The 24,217-nt window shown below is 39.8% G+C and overlaps 1 protein-coding gene across 7 annotated transcripts in view; it reads left to right on the plus strand.

Annotated features, from left to right (window-relative positions):
• PER3 (period circadian regulator 3) overlaps nucleotides 1–24,217 on the plus strand; it is a 64,462-nt gene extending 40,245 nt beyond the window's left edge. For 5 of the 7 annotated variants that reach the window (XM_060088906.1, XM_060088905.1, XM_060088908.1 and 2 more), the window contains exons 17-22: nucleotides 5,054–5,296; nucleotides 5,634–6,304; nucleotides 7,680–7,791; nucleotides 20,387–20,570; nucleotides 21,142–21,292; nucleotides 22,504–24,217. In XM_060088906.1, coding sequence (XP_059944889.1) covers nucleotides 5,054–5,296; nucleotides 5,634–6,304; nucleotides 7,680–7,791; nucleotides 20,387–20,570; nucleotides 21,142–21,292; nucleotides 22,504–22,590 — 1,448 coding nt within the window. In that variant the 3' untranslated portion in view covers nucleotides 22,591–24,217. The remainder of the gene's footprint in view (nucleotides 1–5,053; nucleotides 5,297–5,633; nucleotides 6,305–7,679; nucleotides 7,792–20,386; nucleotides 20,571–21,141; nucleotides 21,293–22,503) is intronic. The other 2 variants (XM_060088910.1, XM_060088911.1) reach the window with 2 other exon arrangements.

Genomic DNA, 24,217 nt, shown 5'->3' on the forward strand with positions numbered 1-24,217 from the left:
ATGATGTATTTCCTTTTTTTATATATTGGATTCATTTTGCTAAAATTTTCATAAGAATTTCAAGATCTATGTTTATGAGAGCTATTGGTCTGTCATTTTGCTTGTTTTTGTTTTAATGACTTTGGTTTTGGTATCAGGATACTCCTGGCCTCATAGCATGAGCTGGGAAGTGTTTTGTTCTCTTCAGTTTTCTAGAAGACTTTATGTAGGATTGGTATTTTTTCTTCCTTAAATGTTTGCTCAAACTCACCAGTAAAGCCATCTGGGCTTGAAGTTTTCTTGGTGGAGAAGTTTTTAACTACAAGTTCAATTTTTTAAATAGATATGGGGCTATTCAGGTTTTCTACCTCTTGTTGAGTGATCTTTGTTAGTAGGTATGTCCCAAAGAACTGGTCGATTTTGTCTAAGTGGTCAAGTTTATTGGAAAAAGTTGTTTATAATGTTCCCTTATTCTTTTGATGTCTAGTGATAGTAGGGTCTCGTGATGTTTCCTCTCATTTCTGAAATTGGTAACTTATATCTGCTCTTCTTTTCATCATCAGTCTTGCTAGAGTTTAATCAATTTTACTGCTCTCTGCAAAGAACCAGCTTAAAATTTTATTGATTTTCTCTCTTTATTATTTTTTTGTTTTCTGCAATACTTAACAGATTTTTACTCTGACCTTTATTATTTCCTTTCTTCTGCTTACTTTTGTTTAACCTTGCTCTTGTTTTTCCAGTTTCTTAAAATGGAAGCTGAAGTCATTGATTTCAGATATTTCTTCCCTAGTGGATTTTAGTGTAAATTTTCCTTTTACTCTCAGCTGCATTTCATACATTTTGATGTATTTCATTTCATCATGTTCAAATGCTGCCTAATATCCCTTTTTATATCTTCTTTGAAATCATTTACATTATCACATATGTCATATATATATATCATCATATATTATTTAGAAAGCATATTTAGAGATTTTCCAGACTTCTTTATGTTACTGATTTCTAATTTAATCCCATTTTGGTCAGATAAAATAAAAAACTTGAATTCTTTTAAATTTATTGAGGCTTGTTTTATGGTCTGTATATGGTCTGTCTTGGTAAATGTTCTGTATGCACTTGAAAAGGATGTTTATTCTGCCCAGTGTATAAGCTAGGTCAGGTTGGTTGATAGTCTTGTTCAAGTCTTCTCTATCCCCCAGTTTTCTGAATACTTGTTATACCTCAGGAGGAGTGTTGAAGTCTCTGGCTGTAATTGTGGGCTTGTCTATTTCTCCTTGCCATTTTATCAGTTTTTGCTTCATGCATTTTGAAGCTTTGTTACTTTGTGCATAAATGTTTAGAATTGCTGTGTCCTTTTGATGAATTTATCCTTTTATCATTGTGAAATGACCTTCTTATCCCTTGTCTATTCTTTGCTCTAAAATATACTTTGTCTTATGTTACTATATTCACTCCAGCTTTTTTTTTTTTCCAGTACACAGGCCTCTCACTGCTGTGGCCTCTCCTGTTGCGGAGCATAGGCTCCACACGCGCAGGCTCAGTGGCCATGGCTCATGGGCCCAGCCACTCCACGGCATGTGGGATCCTCCCGGACCGGGGCACGAACCCGTGTCCCCTGCATCGGCAGGCGGATTCTCAACCACTGCACCACCAGGGAAGCCCTTTTTTTTTTTTTTTTTGATTAGTGTTAACATGTATCTTTTTCCACCCTTTACTTTTTTTTTTTTTTTTTTTTTTTTTTTTTTTTTTTTTCTTTTTGCGGTATGCGGGCCTCTCACTGTTGTGGCCTCTCCCGTTGCGGAGCACAGGCTCCGGATGCGCAGGCCCAGCGGCCATGGCTCACGGGCCCAGCCGCTCCGCGGCATATGGGATCCTCCCAGACCGGGGCACGAACCCGTATCCCCTGCATCGGCAGGCGGACTCTTAACCACTGCGCCACCAGGGAGGCCCCACCCTTTACTTTTAACCTATGTATGTCTTGGTATTTAATGTGGGCTTTATTTTAGTGGTTGCTTAGACTTTATGATGTATATATTTAATTTTTGCCAGTCTATCTTCTAGAGATATTATACCACTTAATGCATAGTATAAGAACCTTAAAGTACTATACTTCCAGTTCCCCGCTTTGGCCTTTGTCTATTGGCATATATCTACATGTGGTAGAAATCCCACACTACACTGTTATTATGCTTACTTACATAGTTATTATCTTTGAAAGAGATTTAAATGTCTACCCCTGTAGTTATCTCTTCCAGTGCTTTTCATTCCTTTATGTAGATTCATCTGATATCACTCTCCTTCTGCCTGAGGGCATTCCTTTTCTATCTCTTGTAGTACAGGTCTACTGATGATGAGTTCTTCCCATTTTTGTATGTCTGAAAATGTCTTTATTTCACCTTCTTGTTTTAAAGATATTTTATCAGAGCGTAGAATTCTAGGTTGACAGTGTTTATCTTTCAGTACCTTAAAGATGCTGCTCCACTGTCTTCTCATTTGCATTGTTTCTGACAGGAAGTCTGCTGTCATATGTACTGTTTGCATGTCTTTTTTCTGGCTACTTATAAGATTTTCTCCTCATCATTAATTTCAAGAATTTGAGGGACTTCCCTGGTGGTGCAGTGGTTAGGAATCTGCCTGCCAATGCAGGGGACATGGGTTTGATCCCTGGTCCAGGAAGATCCCACATGCCGTGGAGCCGCTAAGCCCGTGCACCACAACTACTGAACCTGCGCTCTAGAGCCCATGAGCCACAACTACTGAGCCCGCATGCCACAACTACTGAAGCCCACGTGCCACAGCTGCTGAAGCCCGCGCACCTAGAGCCCGTGCTCCACAACAAGAGAAGCCACCGCAATGAGAAGCCCGCGCACCACAGTGAAGAGTAGCCCCCTGTTCACCGCAACTAGAGAAAGCCCCCACACAGCAATGAAGACCCAACATGGCCAAAAATTAATTAATTAATTAATTTTTTAAAAAAGAATTTGATTGTGATGTCCGTGATGTAGTGTTCTTCATGTTTTTTTGTGCTTGGAGTTCATTGAGCTTCTTGGATTTGTAGGTTTATAGTTTCCATCAAGTAGAAAAAAATGTTTTCTGTTATTTTTAAAATATTTTTTCTGTTTCCTCTTTTTCTGGGACTCAAGTTATAGGTATATAGGCTGCTTGAAGTTGTCTCACAGTCCACTGATGCTCTGTTCATTTAAGTCTTTTTCAATTTTTTAGGTCTTTGTTTCATTTTGGGACAGTCTCTGTTGCTATGTCTTCAGGTTCACTAGTATTTTCTATTGCAATATCTAATCTTGTTATTTCCATTCAGTATATTTTCCATCTCACATATTTTAGTTTTCATTTCCAGAAGTTCTGTTTGGATGTTTTTTAATATATCTTCCATGTCTTTATGTAACATATTTAATCTTCCCTGTGGCTATATGGAATACAGTATAATAACTATTAATGTTCAATCTGCCAATTCTAACATCTCTGCCAGCCCAGGGTTGGTTTTGCTTGATTAATTTTTCTCCTTATTGTGGGTTGTATTTTCCTGCTTCTTTGCATGCCTAGTCTGATTGGATGCCAGATACTGTGATAGGGTGCTGAATATTTCTGTATTGCTGTGAGCACCGTTGAGCTTTATTCTGGGAGCCAGTTAAGCTATGTGGAAACAGATTGGTCTTTTCAGGCTTTGCTTTTAAAATTGGTTAGGCAGGACCAGAGCAGTGTAGGGTAGGCCTGATTCTTCTCTGCTACTGAGGCAAGACCCTTCAGAGCATTCTACTACCCAATGCCCATGGATTATGAGATTTTTCTAGTCTGGCTGTTGGGAATGAGCCCTGTTCTCCAGGTGGTGTGAGTTTCGGTCTGATCCTTTCAGGCGATTTTTTCCTCCCATCTGTGCACTGGTGAGGACTCGGGAGTCCCTGCAACTGTCTGGAGTCCTCTTCCCTTCCTGAAAACTCCAGCCACCGTGGCCTCCCCAGACTCTCAGCTCTGCCTCTGCCCTCAGGGAGCCCACACGGCTCACCTGGTTTCCCCACCTTGCTCCTCAGAAACTCTCAAGGCAGTAAGCTGGGCAGATGTGGGGCTCACCTTGTTTTCCATCCCTTAGGAGTCACTCTCCTTTGTTACCTGATGTTCAGTGTCTTGGAACTTATTGTTTCATATATTTAGTTCCTTCCTGGTTGTTTCAGGTGGGAAGGTCAGTCTAGTCCCTGTTCCTCCATCTTGGCCAAAATCCGAAGTCCTTCCACTGTGTTGACTTAGACTAGTCAGCGCCTGTTTCTGGAAGTGGAATGGGTACATGCCCACCCACACCTCAGTACCACACAGCAGGAGAGAGGTGGAATGGACGCTGGGAGAACCCACCAGTGTCCACCATAAAGTCTTTTGTACCTGGAAGAAGTAATGTTTAGAAGCAACTCAGCATCCATCTACAGATGCTTACTTTAGTAAAAAGTCATAAATACATCATATGTGATGCACTGATAAAAGGGATATTGTTAAATGAAAAAACACATTGCAGGCTAGTGTACAAGATTATATGCCGTTTGGGTAAGCATGGAGGTGAGGAATAAGAATCTGTATTCATGCTTATTTATAGATGTGTAAAGAAAGTAGACAGATATATAAGGAAATAAAAGAAATGGTTTTCTGTGGGGAGAATAAATGAGAACTAGGCAGATTGTGTACAGGGATAGGGAGAAGCTACTAAATGTCTTTCTAATACATGCTGATTTTTGAACCACAGGGATATATTACATATTAAGAAAAATAAATCCAAACATAACAATTTCTTGGAGAATTCAGGGAGAGAGAAGAATATTTACAATGAAAGCAAGATTTAAATAAGTATGCACATTGAGTATTACAACTCTAAAACATATATACAAGTGTACAAAGAGTATTAAAAAAGGCAGAAAAATGGAAAATTTATCTGCTAGATTGATGAAGGTTCTATGTTCCTGCTGTTGTAATGATTGTAAACATTTATTGAAAGATAACTAAATTAGTGAAAGTAAATAAATGCAAAAAAACTGGTAGGAGTTAAAATTAAATCTGTCTTCCTCCACTTCATCAGAACTGAGTCCAGCAGAGCTTGGCATCCTGCCCTGTGAGCCCTGGACCCTCAGCACACACCCAGCTCCACTGGCCTCAGAAAAGTCTAAACACACAGGGCTCACAAAGGCTGTGCTGTCAGCCCACACGCAGAAGGAAGAGCAGAGTTATGTGGATCAATTCCGGGACAAGATTCTGTCATCGCCCTACAGCTCCTACCTTCAGCAAGAGAGCAGAAGCAAAGCTAAATATTCAGATGTTCAAGGTAGTTAAGTTTTTAAAAATATATTCCTTTTATCAACATAGTTGTCAAATTTATAAATCATACGTGAGTACTGGGAGATATGGAGTGGAGTATAGGAGTTTTGCTTGTAAGAAACTGATGGAGAGATACTGAAATAAGTTTATTTTATAGCAACAGCTTTTACCCAGGATCTCGTTCATCTTTTTAGAGCGATTTTCTGTCATCCCTGTAGTGGACATAGTTACTATCGGCCAATGTTTATTCCTTGTAAAATCTACTTAGAATTAGCTATCAGCATTGTCCTTCTCTTCCGTTCTGGGTTAGTTTTCTATAACACGCCTTCCTCTTTACCCTTCAGGAGATTCTGCTTCCAAGCCTACCCGATCCGCTGGTTGCAGGAAGGGGAAGCACAAGCGTAAGAAGCTGCTCATGTGGCTGGACAGCAAGGGCACTAAGGATGGCTTCTGTCCCCACCTCGTAGGAGAGGCCCAGGACGGACAGCCCTGGTGCCCTTCCTCTGCCTCCTGTCCTCATGCCTCTGGCCCATCACTCCCGGCTGCAGTGGTGGTTCCCAGCCAGACACCTTGCCTCGTCCAAGCCCTTCCCCTCCCAACCGTGACCTCCCTGGGGAGAGAACGTGCAGCCTCAGAAACTGCGCTGCAGAGTCTGCCTGAGCCGCCTTTCCCCAATGCCTTGCAGTCTTTCCCAGCTCTGCCCTCTGCTTGCTTAGATACTTTTATGAACATCTTCCTGCATGACCCCCCTATCTGTCCTCTCTTGTTACCACCATTCTCCCCATATCCATTCTTGGGAGCAGCAGGCTTTTCTGAAATACCCTCCTCGGTATCAGCAGTGGCTCCAAATCCAGGCCCACCACCTTCAGCCATCAGCCAAAGGAGCAGTGAGGGAAAGTGGGGGACCCAGAATGAAGGGCACCCCCTCATTAACTCAAAGAGCAGCTCCCCGCTCCAGCTCGACCTGCTGCAGGAGGACAGGCCCAGATCCTGTGCATCCCCAGAAGCTGAGTATGTAAGTGACACTAACTTTCAACACACAAGAGAGAAAATAAATGTGCGTCCTCTTGTTAAAATTAAGGTTTTTGCACTGAGGCTCAAGACTAATGGCCTAGATGGGTAACTGTATTACAGCTGAGGTTGAGACTTTGTTCTGCAGAAACATGCAGTATATCCTTCAGACTCCATTTAAAAAGCTGCAGTGAAAGAATCTGCTGTGTCCTGAGTTCTTACATACTTTGCGAGGTTTTCCCCAAAGTGCCATCTTTCAGATTTTCTTTGTGAACTGGATTTCCCCTCTGCTTTAAAATTTGATATCCAGGTATTAAACTTAAGTGTGCATTGCCTATAAAATGTGTTTTCTTACTTACAACTGGGGTTATGGGCTAGTTAGACAGGAACAAGCCATACTGATAAGACATGAATTTAGCAATTTTACTTTTTCACACACAGTTGTAGGACACCAGGTCTGTATGGAGGGGGTAGGAGCTCATTTTTGTCATTAATTATCAGTAAAGTAGTCAGTTTATATAGTTTTATATTTACACATGTCATTTTTTAAAATGAAAAGTTTTTGGTCACTTTCCTTTAACTTTTCATCTCTTTACCTAAAAAGGCATTCTCAGATTTACTTGTCAGGTTACACTTTGGGATAAGACTTTCCTATACTTAGGTATGGGATCCAAGACAAGTGTGAATATTTACACAAAGTTTTTCTTCAGTCTTCCCTTCAAGGTATAATAATGATTTTAAACAAATGTTCAGAATCTGATGATCCAAATCAAGAAAGTATGCTCAATTTTGAAAGCCTGATATTAGTACACTTGCTAGAAATCTAATGCAAAGCCTGGGCTACGGAATCAGACCTGGCTTCCAATCCCAGCTCTGCCACAGGTTAGGTGGCTTAGCTTACACAAGTTATTTAACCTTTCTATGCCTTTGTTTTCTTATTTGAAAAATGGAAAGATTAAGACTTCATGGCTTTTTCTGAGGACTAAATTAAGTAATATTTATATAGCCCTTCTCCCCATGCAGTATAAGCTCAGGATAGCTGGAACATGATTTTGTTCACTATTATATTACTAGTGTTTTGAACAATTCTTAGAACATATAAAGTGTTCAATATATGTGTTCTGAATGACAAAAAATAATAATAAAAGCACATACCTGTATGGTTCCTGGAATGTAATAGGTGCTCAAAAAGCAGTAGTATCTTTAATATTATAAATAAAGGAACTTTGACCACATTCCTGGGGGCAGGTTGAAAATATTTTCTCGGTTATGTATATATCTTTTTTTTCTGTTTAACATGTGAAGTTGAAGATCAGCCAGTTATTTTGTAACAGGATGCTTGAGATGTTCAGATCTTTTCTGGTGTCCTTATTTTCTAGCAGCCTGTCAGTCTCAACAGTGAGAATAAGAACGATCATTTTACTACCAGTGAACTGTCTACAGTGTCACTGCACGAGGCTTCTCCGCCGGGAACTGGTTCTGCAGCAGCAGGTAGTGGATCAAAATGACACATTCTTCACACTCTGTGGTCAGGAGGTGACTAGGTAACAGGCTGTCTGGTTTTGGTCCTGGCATGAACGTAAAGTATTTTTTTTTCTTTTTGTAAGCTTTATTGGGGTATATTTACATACAATAAATTCACCAAATTTAGAGGTACAAATCAAGAATTCTCACAGATTGTCTACATTAGTGTAACCGCCACCACCGTCACCATATAGAACGTTTCCAGACTGTGACCGTTCGCAGTCTGTCTGCCACCCTGATCCTCCACCTCCTGGCAAGCACTGATCTGCTTTCTGTCACCTTAATGCTGCTCTTCCTGTAACTTCATATAGATTGAGTCATCCAGTTTGCAGTCTTTTATGTCAGCATAGTGCTGTTGAGATTCATCCTTATTGTGTATATCAGTAATTTGTTCCTTTTTATTGCCAAGTGGAATTACATTGTATGGATAGTGATTCATCAGTTGATGGTTATTCGGTTGTTCCCAGTTTGGGGCTGTTATAAATAATGCTGCTGTGGACATTAGTGTATGAGTCTTTTTGTGGACATACGTTTTCATTTTTCTTGGGTAGATACCTCAGAGTGAAATTGCTAGGTCACATGGTAAGTATATGGTTAACTTTATAAGAAACTGCCAACTGTTTTCCAAAGTGGCTGTACCGTTTGCATTCCTGTCAGCCACGTATGAGAGCTCCAATTGCAACGCATCCTGGCCAACACTGGGTATTGTCCATCATTTAAATTTTAGCCATTCCAGTGTATACACAGTGATACCTCATTGTGGTTTTAGTGACTGTTGATTAATGGTGATGGCTGTCTTCTTGTGTATTATTTGCCATTCATATGTGTTCACATCTGTTGCTTGTTTTGGAGCAGTGATTTGTTAGTTTTTTTATTGAGTAGTAAGAGTTCTGTATACATTCTGGATACAAGTCTGTTATCAAATACTTGTTTTGCAAACATTTCTTCCCTGTTGTGTTCCTTGCCCTTTTTTTTGATCTTTTATTTTTATCTTCGTTTTGAAGAGCAAATGTTTTAAAATTTTGATGAAGTTCAGTTTATCAGTTTTTTCTTTTGTAACTTGTGCCTTTTATGTCCTTTTTAAAGAAGTCCTTGCCTAACTAGAAGTCACTAAGATGGTCTCCTGTTTTCTCTTGGAAATTTTAGAGATTAAGCTTCTATATAGCTAAGTCTGTGATCCGTTTTTAGTTACTTTTTATATATGGTGTGAGCTCACCTCCTCTCATAGGCACACCAGAATTACCACTATTTATGGAACACCTGTCGATGAAAAAGACCAGAACCTACTGCAGAAGATCTTCTACAACTAAAGATTTAAAGAAGGAACCACAAGATGGGTAGGTGGTGGGGAGTTGCAGTATAGGCAAGACCCATACGCTGGGTGGGTGACCCACATATGGAAGAATAATTACAATTGCAAGGTTCTCCCCAAAGAGCAAAAAGTCTGAGTCCCACATTGGGCCCCCCAGCCTGGGGGGGTTCTACTCCAGGAAGATGAGCCCCCAGAACTTTGGGCTTTGAAGCCCAGCAGTGCTTACTTTTGGGAGAGCCAGAGGGCTGTGGAAAATAGAGACTCCACTCTTAAAAGGCTCACACAGAATCTCACCTGCTCCAGGACCCAGAGCAGAAGCAGTAATCTGAAAGGAGCCTGGGTCAGACCCACATGCTGATCTTGGAGAGTCTCCCCAAGAGGCAGGAAGCAATTAATTGGAGCTCATCCCTGGGGACATAGGCATTGGTGGCAGCCATTTCTGGGAGCTCGTTCTGCCACATGGATTCTGTTGCTGGCAAGTGCCATTTGGGAATCCTTGTTGTAGTTTATTAACCACAGGACCCAGCGCCACCACGCCCCCCAGCCCTAAGGCACCAGGACTGGGACGCCTCAGGCCAAGCAACTAACTGGGCAGGGACACAGCCCCACCCAACAGCAGACAGTCAGCCTTAAGACCCCCTGAGCCCACACCTTCCCCTGAACACAGCCCTGCCCACCAGAGGGCCAAGGACCAGGCTCTACACACCACTGGGCAGGCACTAGATCTGGGACACTGAGGGCCCTGCATGCAGAGACCCTGGGACCTAGCTCCACCTTACCAGCCGGCACGCACCAGACCCAGAATCCCCTATCCCAGCCACCAGTGAGCCTGTTCTAGCCTTGGAACCAGCCTCACCCAACAGTGGGCGAACACCAACCCCAGGACAACCACAGACCCGTATGTAGCCTATGGACCTAGCCCCCACACCAGCAACCAACCTACCAGATACACAGAAATAAAAACAGCAAGTTCAGCAAAATGAGGCAACAGAGGAACATGTTCCAAGCAAAGGAATAAGATTTAAACCCCAGAAGAGCTAAGTGAAGTGGAGATAGTCCATCTACCCAAGAAAGAGTTCAAGGTAATGATTGTAAAGATGATCAGAGAACTCAGAAGAGAGTGGATGAACAGAGAAGAGAAATTAGAAGTTTTTAGCAGTTAGAAAATATAAAGAACAACCAAACAGAGGTGAAGAATACAATCATTGAAATGAAAAAGACACTAGAAGGAATCAACAGTAGACAAAATGGTACAGAGGAATGGACCAGTGAGGTGGAAGACAGAGTAGTGGAAATCACTGAAGATGAACAGGAAAAAGAATAAAAAGATGTGAGGACAGTTTGAGACATCTGGCACAACACCAGGCATACTAACATTCACATTTTTGAGGTTCCAGAAAGAGAAGAGAGAGAGAAAGGGGCAGAGAACATATTTGAAGATATAATAGCTGAATATATCCCTAACCTGGGGAAGGAAACATATCCAAGTCCAAGAAGAACAGAGAATCACAAAGAGGACCACACGGAGGCACATTGCAATTAAAATGGCAAAAATTAAGTCTAAATAGAGAATATAAAGAAATAATAAGTGGGAACTTCCCAAGCGTGGGGAAGGAACTGGATATACAAGTCCATGAAACTAGGAGAACACCTAACTACCTCAAGACAAAAAGACCTTCTTCTCCAAGACACATCATATTAAAACTGTCAGAAGTCAATGGCAAAGAAAATTTCAAAGGCAGCCAGGGGAAAAAGGATGATAACCTGCAAAGGAACCCCCATTAGGCTATCAGCAGTTTTCTCAACAGAAACACTCTAGGCCAAGAGGGGGTGGAATGACATTCTCAAAATAGTGAAATATAAAATCTGTCAGCCAAGAATACTCTATCCAGCAAAGTTACCCTTCAGATATGAAAGAGAAATAAAGGCTTTCCCAGACAAACAAAAGCTGAGGAAGTTCATCACCACTAGACCTGCCTTACAAGAAATGTTCAAAGCAGCTCTTCTGCCTGAAATGAAAAGGCAAAAGTGCACAAAACCTTGAGTTAGGTAAAATAGAATCAGAAAAATCACAACTCAGTCAGAATAGGTTTTTAAACACATTATTACAGCATAAAAGTTAAAAAGAAGGAAAGCAGTAAAAATAACTATAGCTACTTCAATATGGTAACAAACTCACAACTTAAAAAGGGATAATTTATGACAACTAGAACATAAAAGGGGAAGATGAAAAGGACAGACCTGTATAGGTAAGTGAAGATAAGGTGCTCTCAGCATAAAAAGGACTATTTTATCTATGAGGTATTCTATGCAAACCTCATGGTAACCACAAAACATAAATCTAGAACAGAGACACGAAACATAAAAAAAAAAAAGGAAACTGAGAAAAACATAATACAAAACCACCAAACCAAAATGGCAGACAGAAACACAAGGAAAAGAAACAATGGGGAAATAGGGCAACCAGAAAGCAAAAGACTAAAAGGCAGTACTAAGTCCTCATTTGCCAATAATCACCATAAGTGTAAATGAATTGAATTCATCAGTCAAAAGACACAGAGTGGCTGGATGGATTACAAAACAAGACCCAACTATACACTGCCTCCAGAGACCCATCTCAGCTCAACAGACAAACATAGACACAAAAGAAGGGATGGAAGATGATACTCCAAGCAGATGGCAGCCAAAAGAAAGTGGTATAGCCATACATATATCAGACAAAATAGACTTCAAGCCAAAAAATGTAACAAGAGACAAGATGGACATTATATAATGATGAAGGGGACAGGTCATCAGGAAGATATAACAGTTATTAATATTTATGCACCTAGCATAGGAGCATTAAAATATACAAAGCAATAATTAACAGACCTAAAAAGAGAAATTTGCAGCAACACAATAATAGTAGGGGACTTTAAAACTCCTCTTACATCAATGAATAGATATCCTGTGAACAAGGAAACAGTGACCTTAACTGAAACATTAGACCAGATGGATTCATGGATTTGTACAGTCAATTCAAATGCAGCAGAATACACATTCTTCTCAAGTCCACATAGAACTTTCTCAGGGATAGATCATCTGTTGGCACACAAAACAAGTCTCAGTGCATTTAAGAAGATGGAAATCATATAATGTATTTTTTCTAATCACAGTGGTGTGAAACTACAAATCAACTATGAGAAGAAAGCTGGAAAACTCACAAATATGTAGAGACTGAACAACATGCCACTGAACAACTATTGAGTCAATGAAGAAATCAAAGGAGAAATCAAAAAATACCTGAAGACAAATGACAATACAACATGTCAAAGCCTATGGGATGCAGCAAAAACAATACTAAGAAGAAAGCTTATAGCAATCCAGGCCTACCTCAAGAAACAAGAAAAATATCAAACAGTCTAACTGTACACCCAGGGGAACTAGAAAAAGAAGAACAAACGAAGCCCAAATTCAGTAGAAGGAAGGACATAAAGATCAGAGTCAGAAGAAATAAAATAGACACAAAATTGACAAACCTTTAGCTAGACTCACTAAGAAACAAAGGGATAAAGCTCTGATAAAGAAAACAAGAAGTGAAAGAGGAGAAATACGATACCATAGAAATACAGAGGATTAGAAGAGTATATTGTGAACAGCTACATGCCAACTACCTGGACAACCTAGAAGAAATGGACAAATTCTTAGAATCATACAGCTTTCTAAGACTGAATCATGAAGAAATGGAAAATCTTGATAGATTGATTACTAGTAAAGAGAATGAAATAGTAATCAAAGACGTCCCAAAACAACAGAAGTCAAGGACCAGACAACTTCACAGGTGAATTCTCCCAAACATTCAAAGAAAGTTTAATACCTATGCTTTTCAAAACTCTTCCAAAAAACTGAAGAGGGGGAAACACTTTCCAACTCATTTTACAAGGCCATCATTGCCTGATGCCAAAACCAGACAAGGACAGCACACACAAAAAGAAAATTACAGGCCAATATCTCTGATGAACCTAAATGTAAAAATCCTCAAAAAAGGTTAGCAAATACATTTAAAGGATCATACATCATGATCAAGTGGGATTTATTCCAGGGATGCAAGGATGGTTCAGCATCCACAGATCAGTCAATGTGAAACACTGTGATTAACAGAAAGAAGGATAAAAATGAGATGATCATCTCAAGAGATGCGGAAAAAACATTTGACAAGATTCAATATCTATTTATAATTTTTAAAAACTCTCTATAAGATGGGTATAGTAGGAACATACCTCAACATAGTAAAGACCATGTATGACAGACCCACAGCTAACATCATACTCAGTGGTGAAAAGCTGAAAGCTATCCTTCTAAGATCAGGAAGAAGACAAGGATGCCAACTCTCACCACTCTTACTCAACATAGTATTGGAAGTCCTAGGCAGAGCAATTAGGCAAGAAAAAGAAACAGAAGGCATCCAAATTGTAAAAGAAGAAGGAAAACTAACACGATTTGCAGATGATATGATTTTATATATAGAAAACCCTAAAGATTCCACACACAAAAAAAAAGCTACTAGAAATAATAAATATAATAAATTTGCAGGGTACAAAATCAACGTACAGAAACCTATTGTGGGGCTTCCCTGGTGGCGCAGTGGTTGAGAGTCTGCCTGCCGATGCAGGGGACACGGTTTCGTGCCCTGGTCCGGGAAGATCTCACATGCCGTGGAGCAGATAGGCCTGTGAGCCATGGCCGCTAGGCCTGTGTGTCCGGAGCCTGTGCTCCGCAACGGGAGAGACCACATCAGTGAGAGGCCCGCATACCACAAAAAATATATATATATATTGTTTCTATACACTAAAAATTAAGAAAATCCCACAATCACAACAAAAAGAATAAAATATCTAGGAATGAATTTAAGAAGAGGTGAAAGACCTGTATACTGGTATTGGCAGAAAAACAGATACATAGCTCAATGGAACAGAATTGAGAGCCCAGAAATAAACCCACACATATATGGACAATTAATTTATGACATAGGAGCAAAGAACATACAATGGAGAAAGGATAATCTCTTAAGTAAATGCCGTTGGGAACACTGGACAGCCACATACAAAAAAAGGAAACTAGACCCCTGTCTCACAGCATGCACAAAAATTAACTCAAAATGAATTAAAGACTTGAATGTAAGACCTGAAACCATACAACTCCTAGATGAAAACATAGGCAGTACACTCTTTGATGTCAGTCTTAGCAATATCTTTCTGCTAATACATCTCCTCAGTGGAAACAAAAGCTTCTGCACAGCAAAGAAAACTATTAACAAAATGAAAAGACAACCTACTGAATGCAAGAAGATATTTGCAAATCATAAGGGGTTAATATCCAAAATATATAAAGAACTCATACAACTCAACAACAAAAAAACACACAACCCGATTAAAAAACGGGCAGAGGAGCTGAATAGATATTTTTCCAAAGAAGACATGTAGTTGGCCAACAAGCACATGAAAGGATGTTTAACATCACTAATTATTAGGAACTGCAGATCAAAACCACAAAGAGGGCTTCCCTGGTGGCGCAGTGGTTGAGAGTCCGCCTGCCAATGCAGGGGACACGGGTTCGTGCCCTGGTCCAGGAAGATCCCACATGCCGCGGAGCGGCTGGGCCCGTGAGCCATGGCCGCTGAGCCTGCGCGTCTGGAGCCTGTGCTCTGCAATGGGAGAGGCCACAGCAGTGAGAGGCCCATGTACCGCAAAAAAAAAAAAAAAAACACACACAAAGAGATTATCACCTCATATCCATTAGAATGGCTGTTATCAAAAGGCAAGAAATAACAAGTATTGGTAAGGATGTGAAGAAAAGAAAACCTTCATACACTGTGGGTGGGAACATAAATTGGTGTTGCTGCTAAGGAAAACATATGGAGACTCCTCAAAAAATTAATAGAACTGCAATATGATCCAGCTATTCCACTTCTGGGTATGGGTATTTAGCCAAAGAAAATGAAAACACTAATTCAAAAAGATACATGCATCCCTCTGTTCATCACAGCATTAGTTACAGTAGTCAAGATATGGAAACAATGTAAGTGCCCATCAATGCATGAATGGATAAAGAAGTGATATATATTAAATATATTTAAAAAAATTTTTAATACATCTATATACAGTACACACAATGGAGTACTATTAAGCCATAAAAAAGAGGAAATCTTGCCATTTGCAACAAGATGAATGGACCTCGAGGGTATTATGCTAGGTGAAATAAAGCAGAGGAGAAAGACAAATACTGTATGATTTCACTTTTGTGTATAATATAAAAAACAAACAGACCGAAAAAATGAAGAAAAACACAAAAGCAAATACTCTGTAGTTACAGAGAACAGAATAGTGGTTACCAGAGGGAAAGGGGGGTGCTAAGTGGGTAAAGGGGGTAAACTGTATGGTAATGGAAACTACATTTTTGGTGATGTTCACGCTGTAGTGTATACAGAAGTAGAAATAACAATGTACACATGAAACTTATGTCATAAACCTATGCTACCTCAATAAAAAAAAAGATTTAAAAATAAATAAGTTGTAGAATCAGTTTCTTAATTCCTACACAAAAGCCTGCTGGGATTTTGATTGACATCATGTTCAACCTACTGACCAATGTGGGAGGAATTATTATCCTAACAGTATTGAGTCCTCTGATCCACGAGTGTGATCTGTTTCTCTATTTATGTAGGTCTTTAATTTTTCTCAGCAATGTTTTGTAGTTTTCAGTGTACAGGTTACACTTACTTTGCTAAATTTATCACTAAGGATTTCATAATTTTGATGCTATTGTAAATGGCATTTTAAAATTTCAATTTCCAGTTGTTTGTTGTTAGCATATAGAAAGCCAATCAAATTTTGTGTTTCGAACTTGTATTCTCAAAACGTGCCCTGTTTTACTTTTTCTTTTCTGATCTGTATACCTTAATTTATTTGTCTTTCCATTTTGGACTGGCTAGGACCCCCAATATAGTACAGTAAGTCCCCTACATGTGAACCTTCAAGTTGCGAATTTTCAAAGGTGGGAACGTGCGTTCCGTCAGCATCAGGCGTGAGTGACATTGCAGCTTGCCCTCCGTCTCCTACTGCTGACGGCCCTTCAGCTCTACCATCTCCCACCTCCTCTCCCTCCTTCAGTCAGTAGCTCTTCTTGCCTGTTCACTCGATGCCAGCCCCTGGATGCCAGCTGTTGTACTGGACTACTGTACTTTTCAAGGGACTGTACTGTAAGATTAAAAATGTTTTCTTTATTTTTTGTGTTTGTTTTTTATGCATTATTTGTGTGAAAGGTATTATAAACCTATTACAGCACAGTACTATATAGCCGATTGTGTTAGTTGGGTACCTCGCTAACTTTCTTGGACTTACAAACAAATTGGACTTAGGAACATGCTTTCAGTACAGAACAAACAAATTGGACTTAGGAACATGCTTTCAGAACGGAACTCGTTTGTATGTAGGGGACTTACTGTATTGAATAGAAGTGGTTAGACAGACATTCTTGCCTTGTTCATCACTCAGGGGGAAAGCTGTCACAGTTTCAGTAAGTATGATGTTAAATGTAGGTTTTCCTTAAATGGCCTTTAGTAAGATTGAGGAAGTTCCTTTCTGCTGCAGATTTACAGAGATGCTTTTTCTGCATCTATTTTTTTAAATAATTTTATTTATTTATTTATTTTTGGCTGCATTGGGTCTTTGTTGCTGCACGTGGGCTTTCTTTAGTTGTGGTGAGCAGGGGCTACTCTTCGTTGCAGCGCGCGGGCTTCTCATTACGGTGGCTTCTCTTGTTGTGGAGCATGGGCTGTAGGCATGAGGGCTTCAGTAGTTGTGGCATGCGGGCTTAGTTGCTCTGCGGCCTGTGGGATCTTCCCAGCTCAGGGCTCGAACCTGTGTCCCCTGCCTTGGCAGGTGGATTCTTAACCCCTGCCACCAGGGAAGCCCTTCTGCCTCTACTGAGATTAACCATATGGTTTTTCTCCCTTGTTCTGTTAATATGGTGAATTACATTAACTAATTTTCAAATATTAAACTAACCTTGTATTTGGTCATGCTATTTTATCCTTTTTATATATTACCGGATTCTATATCCTAATATTTTAAGGATTCTTACACCTATTATGAGAAATATTGGTCCATTGTCTTCTTTTCTTATGATGCCTTTATCTGGTTTTGGTATCAGGGTAATACTGGCCTAACAAAAGAAATGAGTTGGGCACTGTTCCCTCCTCTTCTGTTTTCTGGAAGAGTTTGTATTGAATTGATATTATATCTTCCTTAGTATGGTTGGTAGAATTCACCAGTGAAGCTATCAGGGCCTGAAGTTTTCTTTATGAAAGGGTTTTTAAAAACAAATTTGATTTTTTTTTAATAGACATGGTTAGTAGACTCTGGTTATCTATTTCTTCTTGAATGATCTTTGGTAATTTGTATCATTCAAGATGATACAAATCCATTGTCCATTTCATCTAAGTTGTTGAATTTATTGGCATAAAGTTATTTATAATAGTCCCTATCCTTTTAATGTCTTTAGAATTTATACTAATGTCTCCTCTCTATTTGCTGATATTATTACTTTTTCTTATTCTGGCTCTATGTTTACCACTTTTATGAACTTTTCAAGGAAGCAACTTTTGATCTCATTGGGTTAATTTGCTAATTTTTTTGGTCTTTTATTGATTTCTGCTCTAATCTTTATTATTTCATGTGTTTACTTTGGATTTTATTCACTCTTTTTCTAATTTCTTAAGGTGGAAGCTTAGAGCATTGATTTGAGACCCTTTTTTCCCCTCCTTATATAAACATTTAAGGTTTTATATTCCCCTCTAAGCACAGCTTTAGCTGCATCCCTCAAATTTTTTTTTTTTTTTTTTTTTTTTTTGCGGTACACGGGCCTCTCACTGTTGTAGCCTCTCCCGTTGCAGAGCACAGGCTCTGGATGAGCAGGCTCAGTGGCCATGGCTCACGGGCCCAGCTGCTCCGCGGCATGTGGGATCTTCCCGGATCGGGGCATGAACCCACGTCCCCTGCATCGGCAGGTGGACCCTCAATCACTGCGCCACCAGGGAAGCCCTCCCTCAAATTTTTGTATGAGTGTTTTCATTTTCATTCAGTCCAAAATATTTTATAATTTCCCTTATGTTTTCTTCTTTGACCATGGGTTATTAGACATGTATTTATTTCCTAATATTTGGGGATTTTCCAGGTATTTTATTGGTTTCTAACTTAATTGCAGTCAGACAACGTTCTTTATATTTTTTTAATTTACTGAGGCTTGTTTAATAGTCCAGAATTTGGTCTGTCTTGATAAATGTTTCATATGCACTTGGAAAGAATGTGTGTTCTGCAGTTGTTGCGTAGCATCTTCTGTAAATGTAGATTTGGTCAAGTTGGCTGATAATGTTGATTTAGCCTTCTACATCCTGATTTTCTATCTACTTGTTTTCTCAGTTATTAAGATAGGGCTGTTAACATGTCCACCTATAATTGTGAATTTGTCTATCTTTTTCTTGCTGTTCAATCAGTTTTTGCTTCATGTATTTTGAAACTCTTTTATTAGTTGCATACCCATTTAAGATTATGTGCTTTTGATGAATTGATTTCTCTATTATTAAATGTACCTTGCTTGATGTCCACTTTGTCTGATATCAGTGTAGCTCCTCCAGCTTTATTTTGATAGTGTTTACATGGCATATTTTTTTCCATCTTTTTACTTTTATCTGTGCCTTTATATTTAAAGTTGATTTCTGGTAACCAGTGTATGGTTGGGTATTGCTTCTTTATGTGACAGTCTCTGACTTTTCATTGGAGTACTTAGCCATTTACATTTAATATGATTATTGATATGATCAGGTTTAAATTAAATCTTCCATCTTGCTACTTGTTTTATGTTTGTCTCATTTGCTCTTTCTTCCTTTTTTCTCTTCCCCTCCTCCTTTTGGGTTAATTGTGTCTTTTTAATGATTCCATTTTCTCTCCATTATTGGCCTCCCAGCTATTCTTTTTTTTTTTCTTTTTTCCTTTTTTTATTTTTAGTCATTGCTCTAGGATTTACACATGCATCTTTTACTTATCCCAGCTTACCTTCACATATTATACCTATTCTATCACTTTATGTCTAAGAACCTTAAAACAGAGTACTTCCAGTTCCCCTCTTTTGTGCCATTTCTGTCATACACTTTACTGCAACATGTATTATAAACCCCACAATAGAAGTTTTACTGTTTTTGCCTTAAACAATTACCTTTTAGTGAGATTTTTCTAATGAGGAAAAATGTCTTTTATGTTTACCCATACCCTTTTTTAAAAAATTAGAGAGGTACTTTGTTTTGTTTTGTTTTAATTGTTCCAAAGTCAATGAGAAGGACCTTGAAGGGTCACATGCAAGATGGGAAAGGAATGATCCATGAGGCTCCATAACAGCCATAAAGCGATGGGCCTTGGGATGGATGGATGGCTTCTCTATTGTAACAGGAGGACGGTGAGGAGAGAATGTAGGTATGAGTACGTTTATGTTTGGTATCAGGATGATGAATTTCCTTTCTAGTGGCTTCCTTTTTCTTTTCTTATAAAATAGGTGAGAGTGAGGGAGGAAATAGAGGAGTAGAAGATAATCCTGCTGGGGACAGACTAGTGTGCTGACCGCAGAACTGTACCAGCCTTACGGGCTTTGTGATGAGCCTCTGGTGGTGATGAATTTCCTGTAGAACCAATGCACCCTGTTATACGTGACTTTCTCCATGCCTTTGGCTACTTGGGCTTAGATAAGAACAGAACTGATAAGTGGCTTTATCAGAGTTACATTTTGATAGTTGTGGGAAATGAAAGGGAAACAGAAGTCTCAGGTATTGCAGAGTGCTACTGAATGAATGGTGGGCTTTGGGCTCTAAGCAGAATGGCTGAGGCACTGTTCCCAATTTGTAGTTGGAACAGTTGAACAAGCAAACGAGAAATTGAAGCTGAGAGGTTGGTGGTTTTGGAGACGGAGCTGGAGATGGAGCAGTTGTGGGTGATGAGAACAAACAAGGAATGGCCTTGGGGAGCAGATAGTTCAGGAAGACTGAGAAGGAGATCTTGGGAAGATGGAGGAACTGGAAGGCTGAGGTGACCTGGGATGATGGCTGCACTGAGTGGTGAAGGACCCTACCAGCTAGTCGCCAAAGTCTTTGAAGAATGAGGGCCAGTTTGGCAAATCAGCCCCTGACAGGAATTTTTAAATTTTTTTGTTGTTGATTTTTGATAGGAAGCAATGGCAGCAGTATAAACTTTGCTACTAGTGATTATTCTTCTGAAATCTTTCAAAATGAGCAGCAATCTCAGGATGTACAGAAGAAAGAAACATTTCCCAACTTAGCTGAAGAGTCCATCTGGAGAATGATAGAACAGACACCTGAGTGCGTTCTGATGACATATCAGGTGCCTGAGAGGTAAGAAAGCATGTTAGAAGACCCACCTTTATATAAGCGTTTTATGGTTTCTTAAGTGTGTTTTTTAATACAAAGTGATTTTTAATGTTTTTATACATATCCTTAGAGAAATGTATTTTCAGATTCATTCATTTGAAGTCAAAAGACAAAGGTTTCTTAAAACAATGGTTGTAGTGGTCGTGACAATATAAATATGTTATGTGTCCTGAGACAAGAAAACAAAGCGAGGCACTGCTTTCCAAGACAGCCCACAGGTACGAGAACTTTTTTTAGAGCCTGGACTTTTTTTTCTCTCATTCTAAAAGAAGAGAAGACCTAAAGGAAATCTGTTTCTTCCATATGACTCATTAAAACACTATACAGGTATTTTCCATCAAGAGAAAGAGGCCTAGCTTTACCAATCTGACAAAGAAATGAGTCAGTTGTTCTATTTTTGATGTGTATGTCACATATTAACAAGAAATATAAAGTATATTACAAAGTAAAAAGAAGTGCTATTCTTAGGTCACAAGATAAGAACCCTGTGCCTTATTTAGGACTGTGAAGGTTTTGTTTGTTTGTTTGTTTTCAGGGTTAAAGAAATTGTACTGAAAGAAGATCTAGAAAAGCTGGCAAGCATGAGGCGGCGGCAGCCGCAGTTTTCTCACGGACAGAGGGAGGAGCTGGCCACTGTGCATTCCTGGATTCAGAGCCAGACGATCCCTCAGGAAATAGACATCCAGGTAAGCCCAGTAATCACAGCTGTCACGTGTTGCTGTTTTTGTGCCAGGTAGTGCTCTGGGCGCTTAGTGTACAGTCATCCCTCGTTTTCTGCAAGGGACTAGTTCCAGGACCCCCTGGGGTACCAAAATCTGCCGATGCTCAAGTCCCTCATGTAAAATGACGTAATATTTGCTTGTAACCTATGCACGTCCTCCCGTATACCTTAAATCATCTCCAGATTACTTATAATACCTAATACAATGTAAATGCTATTTAAACAGTTGGAAATTCAGCATACATTCTATGTAAATAGTTGCTGGTACACTGCAAATTTAAGTTTTGCTTTTTGGAACTTTCTGGAATTTTTTTCCCCAAATATTTTCGATCTATGGTTGGTTGAGTCTGTGGATGTGGAACCTGCAGATACAGAGGGCCGACTGTGCATTGCATGATCCCACTGAGAATCTTAATCTTCACAATTGCTTCTGTGGTAGGTGTTATTATCCCTGCTTTACCAGTAACAACAAAGAGAGGTATACAGATACTAAATAATTTGTACACTCAGCCCTCTATATCCACGGTTCAAGTTTCAATCTGTAGTTGGTTGGATCCAAGGATGCGGAACCCTCGAGTGCAGAGGGCTGGCTGTACCAAGTCATTTATATAAGGACTTGAGCATCCATAGATTTTTGTATCCTCAGGGGGTTCAGGAACCAAGCCCTCTGCACAAACTAAAGGACAACTGTGTAAGTGCTCACGTCTTCAGATTTTGAATACAGGTCTTTTTGGCTCCAAGTGTTTTTTTCTTCCACCAGTTGGAATGTTACGGTGCAGTTAGGAGTAAAGACACCTGCTTTCATATGTGATTGACTGGGGAGGAGAGTATAAGATGTGCCTGTCAAATATGCGTGCATGTTTGAAAAGGGTTGAAACTCAAGATGTAAGATTCACACCAGAGGATTTAGGATTTAGGATTTAGGATTCATGCCGAGCAGGAATTTCTGTGGGAAGAGTATATGAAGAATGAGCCCCAAAACAATTTAAGCAAAAGTATTTAAACAATTGCTGTCATCCCCCTTCTAATAATAAGGAATGAAATCTAATGGATAGTCTTAGATGTGAATAAGTGGGAGAATGAGACACAGGTTGTTTGGCCGGCATTTTACTGGTTTAAAAACTTTTCAGGTGACTTCACATCAAATAACCTGCCTGCTCTTGTTCCTTTTTGGAGGGCTGTGTCACTTGCGAAAACGGAGATTCAGCTGGTGATGCTGCAGAATCCTGTGGTCCGGATCCAGCAGAAGCAGCAGTTGAGTGACTCTGAAGATGCATGTGTACTCCCTCTCCAGGCCTGTGGGACAGCTAGACCTCCTTGTGATTCTCTATAAACCCCTAGGTCTTAAATGACCATGAAGTTATCATTGAATATTAAGCTTTTTCCTTCCTGATTTTTAACAGACATCATTTTCCTGAAGCAGACATTGTATATAGACTCTTTTACTTGTCTTTTTCCCCAATGTATTTAAACTGTCAAATAGACTCTTTTTCTAGTTTAGCTGTCCTCTAATGAGATTGGATGACCTCTAAAGAGGTGTGTGTACAGTCAAACTTTATTTCAGATGTCACCCCAAATAAATTACAATTAGCAGTATAGCTAGAGGACTTCCCTGGTGGTGCAGTGGTTAAGAATCTGCCTGCCAATGCAGGGGACACGGGCTCAATCCCTGGTCTGGGAAGATCCCACATGCGTGAAGCAACTAAGCCCGTGCACCACAACTACTGAGCCTGTGCTCTAGAGCCCGTGAGCCACAACTACTGAGCCCATGCACCACAACTACTGAAGCCCGCGCACCTAGAGCCCGTGCTCTGCAACAAGAGAAGCCACCACAATGAGAAGCCCGCGCACCACAATGAAGAGTAGCCCCTGCTCACCACAACTAGAGAAGGCCCACGCGCAACAAGAAGACCCAGTGCAGCCAAAAATAAAATAAATAAATTTATTTTTTTAAAAAGTATAGCTAGAAAGAGCCCCAAACCTTAGCCTCATTGATTTTGTTCTGTTGTTACATGAATCATTTCCCCCTGTTAGAGACTTCAAGAAATCCCCACTGTGGGCCATATACCTTTCCTAACAGTGTTCATAAATACAGTGCCCTCACCTGGTCTTTGCACAGTGACACATCCCTCCACAGTTAGGGTCTGACATTCCAGTTTTCTCACAACACAACACAGATCACTTCAGCATTGACCAGTATGAAAATGTGTTGTCCATTGGTGTACCGGAAATTCCTAGCTTTTAGAGTTGAATTTTGACCTTCATTTTTGTAGATGCTTTTCCTTTTGATTTTCTACCTTCCACTGAAATTCTCAAAGTCTTAGTTAAAAATGGATCAGCTTAACAATGAGCTTATTCTTTGCAGGGTTTAAATTAGCTTTTGCATGTGTAATGTTAAAACAAAAGAGCTTCTAGCTCAACCAGCTTCTGACTCATCCCCTTTGAAATTTTTAGATAATAACTGCAAAAAGTTTTTAGAGTTATGTAAGAGTTAATGTTGTTCTTATATGCGTGTGTGTTTAAATGTTATCTTATCAAAACTAACAGTTAACTCTTTCCAACCAATTTACACAAAAGAAGGTCTCTCAATCCCTGCCAGAGGTCTGATTGGCACTGCCTTCTTTTTGTCCTTAAATAGGGGTAAGTGTTGCCCTTAAATAGGGGTAAGGGGCCTAAGAGCGTTGCAGAATCTGCCACAAATGAGGGCTTCCTGGGCCTGCTGAAGTTGTGTCTTTTAAGAAGTGAGTTGTTTACATGATAAGTGAGCCCCCTCTTCTTAGAGAAGTGATGATTCCTTCTCAAACTTGGAATGACGTGCAGTTCACACCCATGTAGATCAGAACCAGGAACAGAAGAAAATGAAGGCTGGAATAACCTTTTCTCTTTTAAA

This window comes from Mesoplodon densirostris, chromosome 2, assembly GCF_025265405.1.
Source record: "Mesoplodon densirostris isolate mMesDen1 chromosome 2, mMesDen1 primary haplotype, whole genome shotgun sequence".
Lineage (NCBI taxonomy): Eukaryota > Metazoa > Chordata > Mammalia > Artiodactyla > Ziphiidae > Mesoplodon > Mesoplodon densirostris.